This window comes from Sesamum indicum, linkage group LG1 (genome assembly GCF_000512975.1).
Source record: "Sesamum indicum cultivar Zhongzhi No. 13 linkage group LG1, S_indicum_v1.0, whole genome shotgun sequence".
Lineage (NCBI taxonomy): Eukaryota > Viridiplantae > Streptophyta > Magnoliopsida > Lamiales > Pedaliaceae > Sesamum > Sesamum indicum.
The window spans coordinates 15,056,920-15,066,202 of record NC_026145.1 but is presented as its reverse complement, the minus strand read 5'-3'; the positions used below and the strand labels follow the sequence as shown (position 1 = coordinate 15,066,202).

Sequence of the window (9,283 nt, the reverse complement as noted above, 5' to 3'; positions counted from 1 at the left end):
CTTTCCCTTGAATATGTTTAGTTTCTGTGGTATGGTGCTTCATGTCAAAATACCTTCCGGTGGTTAAATGTGTAGCTGACGCATGATCATTTATTCTCTTTATTCCCTCATTTTAATGGCTTCTTTAGCTTAAAATCATTGTGGATCCTATGCACGACAAAGCTTGCTTGTGAAACTGGATCTAATACTGAACTTTAACCACATGCAGGCTGGTCAAGCTATACATGTTGGTAGCTTAGTTCGACTGGATCTTGATCAGGCCTCTGTGGAGACTATATACGTCACAGTTTGGGCATCGGCAAGTGTTTCCCTTCATCTGGGAAAGATAGAAAATGCTGATGAAATAAAGAGCAAACATGCTGGAATTAGATTGCAGGTAACGCCTCTAAGACACTGAAGTTAAAATATCAATAAGCCCTTTCTGTTCTATTTTATTTTATTTCTGCATAAACTCATGATTTGTAGGGCATGTTTGTTTGCTAAACCTGACTCCGACCTTCAATCTCAAGTGGACAAACTCGTGATCTGCTAGATGTTTTATGATACATTTCTTTGTTTTTTCTTGTTTCAGCCACCTGTTGGTACAGGCCGAGTTTCTGAATTGGGCGAATGGGTGAAAAGAGATGTCAAAGCATCTGGAACAAGCTGGGACGTGAACAGTATTGATGTTGCGGTGGCGGGCTTGGGTTGGTTCTCTCTAGGTTTGAAAGGCGAAGCAAACTTAACCTTGTGGACGTATGATGGCGTCCAGATCACTCTGCGGGAACCTCTAGTGCTCGATCGGGCACCATTTCTCGAGCGGCCCGGATTTTGGCTGCCAAAGGCTATATCTGATGCTATTGGGAATCAGAGTAAGCTTGAAGCACAAACAAGGAGAAAGGGTGGAGACGAAAGTACGGACGTGCTTTCTGAAGTAGCCACTTGACAAGGCGGCGTAAGTACAACAAGACTGAGAATACTACTTTCTTCGAGTACATGATGAGTTTTCACTTCTGACCTGCTGCAGAAATCTGCAGCTCCAACAGCACAATCAGCACTTTTTTTTCACAACTTTGGCCAGAATGAGTTGCCAAATCATTTGACAGATTGTGAACGTTTCAGAAAATATGAAAAGATCGTAAACACAAGGTTGAAAGACTTGCGTGGTTCCAAGAATTCTCCTGCGCCAACAGTAGCTTAAAAGAAGTTTCTATCAGAATAGTTTTTTTTTGTGTGAATTAGAGTTGAAGAACACTCTTCAAACTATTTATATTATGGCACCTGTAAAGCATCCTAAATTTACAATAGAACGCATGGATTTGTTAAGGTCTCTAGATAACGTGCGATGTTTTGTTCTTTTAACGTGTAATGATTCTTCACAGAGTAAATGGACAGATACACATACACAGCGGCGTGTATATTATCATCGTATGTTGGATAGTATCAACTAAAAGGCCTAGGCCTCGTTTGCATATCGGGATCAATTTGAGATAGTAGCTTGTTTATTTTGAAATAGTCAATAGTATCAACTAAACGGTCTCGTTGACATATCCGGACCAATACGAGATAGTAGCTTGTTTACTTTGAAATAGTCCAGACCGGAACAATACAAGCAAGCCCCGTATTGCGTTGGATTGTAGAGTCCCATGGATCAAAATGTTCTTAGGTTTGGTGCAAGGAATTGTCTTAAAATTGACGCATTGGCTGAGAACATACTGACAAAAATTTTAACTAACATACGCCGCACATGTAAATCTGAAGATATTCTTGATTGAAAATTTTGATTACTGACGCGCAGTTGTGGAAAGGGATATGAATGAATTATGATGGGCCACTTAGCCGAAGTTGAGGATCTGAGGTTCTATCTCCTTATCCTTTCCTGGATTGGGCATTGCAGGGCAGCAACCTTGACTTTGATTGCTGAGCTCACAATGTGGTGAGGCATGGGAATGGGATCACTTCTCAACTCAACTTCAAACATTTTTCCTATCTAATGCCAAATGACATCTTTACCCTCCGAATTTTGTTTTCTATTTTTTATAATATATATATAATATATATATATATATTTGTTTTTACGTAGATAAATTATATTTTGAAGTGCATGAGCATGAGCACGAGATGACGTAATGTTAACAATCCCAATGCACGTTGTTTTGTGTAGTAGCAAAAGCAAACAAAGCAAGCACGCAATCAAAGGTTGGGACTGCACCTGCTTTTTCCTCCATGCCCTGCCTTAAATTTATCAATCTCATCACCCTTCTGACATATACACACTATTATCATTGAATCAATATTGGAAGAAATTTATTGAGTGAACATTACCCTAACATAGTCCACATTCACCACTATCTTTCTTTTCTTTTCTTTTTTATTAAATATTATGTGAAAAAGGGGTCTTGTCCCGAAGATATTATTTTACCGTAATTATTAATAAATCAATTACATGATACTTGCGTTTTTTTTTATTTTGCAAAAAGAAATTTCACAATAAGTAAAGAAGATTAATTGTTATGAGCAAAAATATTGTTTCTTTAATTGATACGGTGCATATATTGTTGAAAATTTGTGGCTCATGACCAAAACTGAAAAGGCTCAGCCCGCACCACCCAAATCCACACACATGGATGGCTTAGCCATTCCACTGCCCTAGCCCATTCATGTGTTGGCTAAGCCCACTCTCTCCACCCGATCCACTTGACTCTCTTGTTTTTTATTTATTTTTAATCTTCACCCCTTCTGCAGAAATTGTAATCCTATTTCTCACTTTCTCGTCTCTTCATCTCACCCTCCTTCTTTTCTGGGTTTCTCTACCATCGTTTTCCTCTCTATCTGATATCAATGTCCTCTCTTTATATAAATCACTTTTGGTGGCTTTCTGAGTATGAGAACAAAACAAAGAATTTTCTTCTTCTATTGCTCCGATTAAAAATTTTCTGTGAATATAGTTCTTTAGTGAAAAGTCCTAAGTAGTCATGAGTTGGCTCTATGTGACTGAGCCTTGGTGGCTCTTTGAGTGACTGAGCCTTAGTGGCGTGTTTTTTGGTGTAAAAGCAACCAAGTGTTAGTGGTTGTCGGCCTTAGTAGCTGTGGGCTACCCTTCTTCGAACCTGGCCCCTTGAGCCATTTACCTCCTTTCTGATTTGTTAGTATTTGTTGCTGAAATATTGATTTGTAATATTAAGGATTTTCGTAAGCCACAATTCTCTGTAATAATTGAGATAAGAATTATTTATTTGGGCTCAACATTGAGAGTTTTTTTATCTAACACGAATGATATGAAAATATTAATAACAGTGATGTTTTCCCTAAATAATTTAAATAAATAGAAAACAAGAAAAGCAATAATGTTTTTTTTTTCAATTATTTAAAATTTAAAAAAGAAAAGGTTGAAGTAAGGCTGATATGGTACTTTCACCAGCTGCCATTTGTTTGAGTTTCCAACGTATAGGTGGCGCTTTAGCCTCGTTCCAACATTCATTCATTCATTCAAGAGGCAGTATAGTATATACATTCAAGAAGAAAGAGAAGAAGTGAATGCAAGAACTTATCTTTGCCCTACAACCCTCTCAAAGCTTCTGCCCTTTCTGTCCAGTTTGAGAATATAATTCATGCACAGGGAAACTTGATGGGCTCTACTTAAATCACACCAAGAGGTATAAATTTACTATCTTTTTTGTGTAAACATTTAGTGAGATTAATGTATAGTTTTGTGTAAAGTTCTCTTTTTGCTCTCTTCTTCTGTTTTTGTGATGGATGGTTAATGGGGCTTTTCTGAATGAAACTGCATGCTTCTTTTTTTTTTTTTTTAACTTTCTTGAAGGTTTAATGATTATAAGTAGGACATGTGATTTTGTCAATATGGATAAAAATGGAGTTAAGGGCTTAGCAGATTCTCTGTGTTTGAATTGTATGAATATGGAATATGTAGCCGTGTGCATCTCTTTTAAGACCAAGAGATGATTTCTTGTTCAGTCTGTCTGTCTAGTATACGCGATAAGCATGGCATCAATCTATCCAGCTCAAGAATTTAGCATTCTGAGATTTCTAGCTTGTGAAAATGGAGGCTACTTAAAGGTGGTTTGGTTTGGTTTGCTTGGGGGATAAGCATGGTATCAATCTATCTAGCTCAAGAAAACAGTGGTTTTAACTTTTTCAAGGAGTTTTCACTTAGGCAGAACATACTGGCCCACCATAAAAACTCTCAAATAAGTCCCTTTGTGTGAGATTCTTTCTGCTTTCCGTCCACCACAAGGGTCCACTTGGTTCCACCAGTAGGACTGAAAGAGGAGATTGAGGGGAAGGAGCAAGTTCTCAACCTATTTCCGTATTAGGAGGGACCACTGATGGAGCCCAAGAGGGAGCCATGGTCCATTTTGATTTGTTTGTTTCACTTAATTGACCTGCAGTATCAATGAATATGGAATATACTAGGAGTGGACCTTTGATGAGTTACTTTTGCAGAGTTTTTGAGTTTATCTTTTGTTTTAACCACAAGACTTGGACTCTCTAATCAATTAGGAAAAGGAAAATTGCTTAATATATGATTATATAATCAGCTATTAATCCACTCATAAACTAACAGATACAGTTTCTAAAACAGAAGATTCATATATCATGGTTTTTCTAAAGTAAAGTTTTTGAAAATTAAATATTAGTTAATAAAAGTTGTTCCACGTATTATGTCTAAAATTCATATTAAAGTACATAACTATTCACACCAGTAAGTAGAAACATTCCTTGGCTAATTAATCCTTTTGGCATAAATGCTTCTACAAATATATACAGTTAAAAATTTGAACCCTGAAAGACAATCTCCATAAGCTCTTAGTAGACGTCCTCAGAAATTCTGGTTAGCTCCTACTTTCGGTGAAGGTTGTTATGTATTGCTGACTTTCTTGTTAATTACATATGTTGTTTGATACTGTGGAGGGAGATGAAACTTAATATCTTCTTCCCTATATGTTATCATAATAAATCTAAAACAAGTGTCATTCCCCAATAGTTGAATGATATTTACCTATTTGACTTATAGGGGGCAAACAAAATTGTCTCCATGACATAGACTGGATTGAAGTATAAAAGTCCATGAGTACTGATGATTTTCTGTAAAAGATAACAAGCAGGAGGGAAGTAAGAGGATATTGGTGTCTGCCTTTCTCAGTGACGACATAGCAAACAAAATGATTCTTGAAAATGTTTGTGCGGATATCTTCTCATATGAGATTCTAGATAACTTACTTCTTTCTATCTTCTCATATGATGAATTGTTTCCAGATCATATAAGCTTCTTTTTCTCCCAGATCTGCAGATAGCTATTTCTTACAAAAGCCTTTACAGAATTATGGTTCATGAAGAACCAAAAACTTTGCCAATCTTTTGAAGAATGCACTGAAGACGAAAATTTTGAGCTTTTTTGTCATGTTCCTCCCTCTTATTATTGATAACCAATGGTTTAAGTAATTGGGGATGGAAATGTTTGGTTGGTGATCCTAAACGGTTCATACTCAGGAAATCAACTTGCGAAGATTCAGAATTTGCTTTACCTGAAGTCACAAAAGTTTACAGTAGACTAAGGGTAGCAGCAAGAGACCACACAGAATCAAGAAATGCTTTGACTTAAGACATTAAGCTTCCTCCTTCATGTATATGCACATACCAATCCTGTCCACATCAATAGCTGCCTGGCATTAGTGTTTTCGATCCTTGGATTTGCTTTTATTCCTCAAAAAATGTATAAGTAACAAGCTTTTAGTTGTGGTTGGATTAACATCTTGTTAGAAGGAAAATGTTTGCTTATTCTCAAGAGAAAATATTGAATGCAAAAGTTACAAAGTGGATCCAATTGCAACAACTGTCACTGCTACTCTGCATCACTAAAGTCCGACCGCGAAGGACAATCTTTACTAACCAAAGAAAATCTCACCAGACGCATACAGCATCCTTTTATGTATTTGAATTTCTTGAACTAAAATATCGTACTCTAAGACATTAGAAAGTGTCTGCCTTTTATGATGAAGAGATGAGACTTATCTTGCAGGATCTTACCAGTTCAGAAAATCTTGCTGCTTGTGAAGCGGCATGGCTGGGGATACCAGCAATGATGAATCATGCACCAAGCCACTTGGAAGGTGCTCTGTCTTCTATTACGGGGTGGGCCACATGCTGAATGATATAACATCTGCCTGTTGGTTCACCTATCTCTTAGTCTTTTTGACAGATATTGGACTGGCCCCAAGGTTCGTGCTTTATTGGCTTAATTTTTGCTTTATTGCTTAGTTTATTTTCAACCCAGAAGAATTATGTTCTCTCTATTTGACTTTGTTACAAGGAACACATGCAACGGAGAAGAAATCATCTGAATATTAAATACCATATTTTGGTTGTTTACAAAGTTGAAGTTTGTCGTAGTTACAATTTCTCACGTTATTAGAGGCAATTGCTTGGAGGGTATGTTGGCTTCAGAATGAGACAATTTCCAGGATGACTTCAATCACTGGTTCAAATTTTAGGATGTCACAGAATTCGATATTTTGTAATTAGTTGCGTTATTTTCGTTGTATGTCACTGGTATTTTCCATGTTTGAGTTTCATTCCTTGGCTTTCTCTTTCTCAGTGATGCTGCTATTGTAATGCTTTCTGGTCAAATTGCTGATGGATTCACAACCGTATTTGCAGGTGAACTGGTATGTGTGGACAAAGTAAATAACTATTTTGATATGTCATACTTTGTTAATTTTTTAGGAGAAATTACAATTGAACCGCATTATTAAATGTGAGAGAAGTGTTACTATTTGGTATATAATATTTTAAGGGAAAGTTTTCTTTTTATTACTTTTGCAGAGTAGTCAGGGTTAGGATTGAATTCTTCATTACTAAAGAGCATTGGTTTGTGAGAGAAGTGTTGCTAACTTTAATTATTTGGTCTATAATGTTTTAAAGGGAAAGTTACAAGAAAACTAGTCAAAATCAATAGGTTAGTTATCCGGGTGTGGTCTTTGGTTCTTGCTAGTTGCTTTTTATTGCATACGTTGGTATAAGACCATTAAATGTCACATGTGAAAGGTTTCTCTCAGCTTCAAGTATAGGACATAGAACATTTAATAAGGTAAAATTATAAAGGCAGCACAAACTAATAATGGTTTTAGTTGCACTTTTCTCTTTGAGAAAGGGAAAAAAAACATGAGATAAACCATACTTTCATCTCAGAATTTCTCCATATTATGTATCAAATTCCAAGAGAGCAGTGCAAATTGTTTCTCCTTATAAGTGATAAATGATGATATCATCTGAACATGCGCATCAATGTTGGAAAATGGTGTAATCTCTTGTGATTTTGCGAGTGGCACATGTCAGACTTTCCAAATTTCTTTTAGGTGGACAAATATGCTTTTATAATCGCCTTAATGTCCATCTCTCTTTGACCGAGTGAAGGAAATTATTTGGCACCAGATCAACTGACTTATTCTATTCGTTATGGTAGATAGACAGATACGGACATTTCAAGATATGGCATGGAGCAGGATCTCTTTTGGTCGCCATCTCATTTTCTTCCGTCTTTGGTGGTTGCTTGCCTTGCAAAATTATTGGATCCAATTCATCTTCTATGCAAACCATCGGTTATAGCTTCTTTGCGGCAATTTTCAATGTTGGCTGGGCTGCTACTCAAGTTTCGCACATGTAATAAAAATCTTTCATCATATGAATGAGTACTGTGCTTTTCCTGTGGCTGAGATAGAATATTGAGTCAAACCTAGATTATGGTTAAGTTGAATCTTGATTTATTATTGTTAGCTTGTGGCAAGAGAAGGAAAAGACAATTACTTTAACGAGAAATGAGTCAAACTTTCACATAGGCTAGTCCTCTACAATGCCTAGATGAAGTTAGTAATTGTGCAGCCTGCTTGTGTTGTAGGTCAATGGTGAACTGCATCACTCTAAATTCAACAAGCCGAGTAGTGTTGGCTAGCTGTCGCAATGCCTTCACAATGGTTAAAACTTCCCTTTTGCTTCCTCCATTATATGATTTCTGTTGTGTTTGTGTCGTAACCTGTTACCTCTCGATTACTCATCTTTCCCATCTCCTTAAATTCAATCCTCGTGAAGGTCGCCAACCTTAGTCTATATGCCGTTGCTTTTGTGGTATTCAACATTAACACGGCAGGGTCAGTTATTGATGTCGAGAATCAGGTACATTACATTTGTGGTCTTCTAAATATTTTCTTTGGGATTTTTTCTCACTTAACTCTTTAAGTTTTTCAGTATCGCTGGATAGCATATACGTCAATCTTCATTGGGTGCTGTTTCGTGGGTGTATTTCACCTTGGAACTGAGGAGCCAAGGTTGGTCGCATACATTATCACTCCGAAATTTGTACCACATACTCATTGCTTTTGGCTTTGAAACGTCAATTTCAGACACTTCACTTTTATAATCCCTCTTATCCAGATTGAAAAGGGAAGCTCATGAAAAAGGTCATGCTAGAATTTCTTGGACCTACTGGTTTAACAAGTTGTTATACTACCAAGTAGCACTAGTTTATGTGCTAACTAGACTTGTCACAAACGTTTCACAGGTTAGCATGCATTTACATTGGATAATTTGCTTATTTATTTAAAGAAGGATTTCTTGGATCAAGAAGTGTATTGACATCTTTATTCTTTCACTATTATCACTCCGGTGCTCAGGCGTTTCTTGCTTTTTATGTCATCAATGATCTGCACATGACCCAATCTTCGAAAGCTTTGGTACCGCATTCGAATTCCTTCGCACCTAACTATGTTATATTGTTTGGCAAACATGAAACTTCTCCTTTATGATAATCATGTTTGATATTTGTGTATCTAGGTTCCTGCAGTCATCTACATCTGCAGCTTCATCATATCAATCCTCCTACAGGTTCTCTTGAAGCCAGTTTACATGAGTTGTTCTTACTTGTTCTATTACTCTTAGTAGATTTGTGTTTCTCCATATGATTTTAACTTCCTGAAATTCATCGTAAGCTACCCTCATTACGTAGGAGGTCACCTGGACTGGCCAACGTTTGAAGGCTTTCTACTCTGCCGGAGGCCTTCTTTGGATAATTTCTGGTGCAGCTATCCTCTTTCTACCAAGCAGCATGAAGGCTTTCATGTACATTTTATCCATAGCGATTGGAATTGCAAATGCCTTGATGATGGTAAGATTAACGTTTCCGTTGCATAACTTCACTAAAAGTTTGGCTACAGATAGACGGGATCTGTGCACAGTACACTTGAGGCAACTAAAATAAGGGTTTATTGATCATGACATAGTAGGCAGTAAA

The 9,283-nt window shown here is 36.9% G+C and overlaps 2 protein-coding genes across 3 annotated transcripts in view; both read left to right on the top strand.

Moving 5' to 3' along the window:
- LOC105168478 (GTP-binding protein BRASSINAZOLE INSENSITIVE PALE GREEN 2, chloroplastic) overlaps positions 1-1,313 on the top strand; it is a 3,967-nt gene extending 2,654 nt beyond the window's left edge. Inside the window, exons 3-5 of one of the 2 annotated variants that reach the window (XM_011088589.2) lie at positions 209-376; positions 572-934; positions 1,017-1,313. In XM_011088589.2, the coding sequence (XP_011086891.1) occupies positions 209-376; positions 572-925 (522 nt within the window). In that variant the 3' untranslated portion in view covers positions 926-934; positions 1,017-1,313. Of the gene's footprint in view, positions 1-208; positions 377-571 lie in introns of both variants that reach the window. The other variant, XM_011088580.2, reaches the window with a different exon arrangement.
- Positions 3,444-9,283, top strand: part of LOC105168469 (major facilitator superfamily domain-containing protein 12-like) — a 6,796-nt gene continuing 956 nt past the window's right edge. Inside the window, exons 1-11 of the mRNA XM_011088568.2 lie at positions 3,444-3,635; positions 6,020-6,218; positions 6,596-6,665; positions 7,463-7,659; positions 7,895-7,970; positions 8,086-8,169; positions 8,242-8,321; positions 8,428-8,554; positions 8,667-8,726; positions 8,827-8,877; positions 8,999-9,157. Of these exons, the coding sequence (XP_011086870.1) occupies positions 6,061-6,218; positions 6,596-6,665; positions 7,463-7,659; positions 7,895-7,970; positions 8,086-8,169; positions 8,242-8,321; positions 8,428-8,554; positions 8,667-8,726; positions 8,827-8,877; positions 8,999-9,157 (1,062 nt within the window). The 5' untranslated portion in view covers positions 3,444-3,635; positions 6,020-6,060. The remainder of the gene's footprint in view (positions 3,636-6,019; positions 6,219-6,595; positions 6,666-7,462; positions 7,660-7,894; positions 7,971-8,085; positions 8,170-8,241; positions 8,322-8,427; positions 8,555-8,666; positions 8,727-8,826; positions 8,878-8,998; positions 9,158-9,283) is intronic.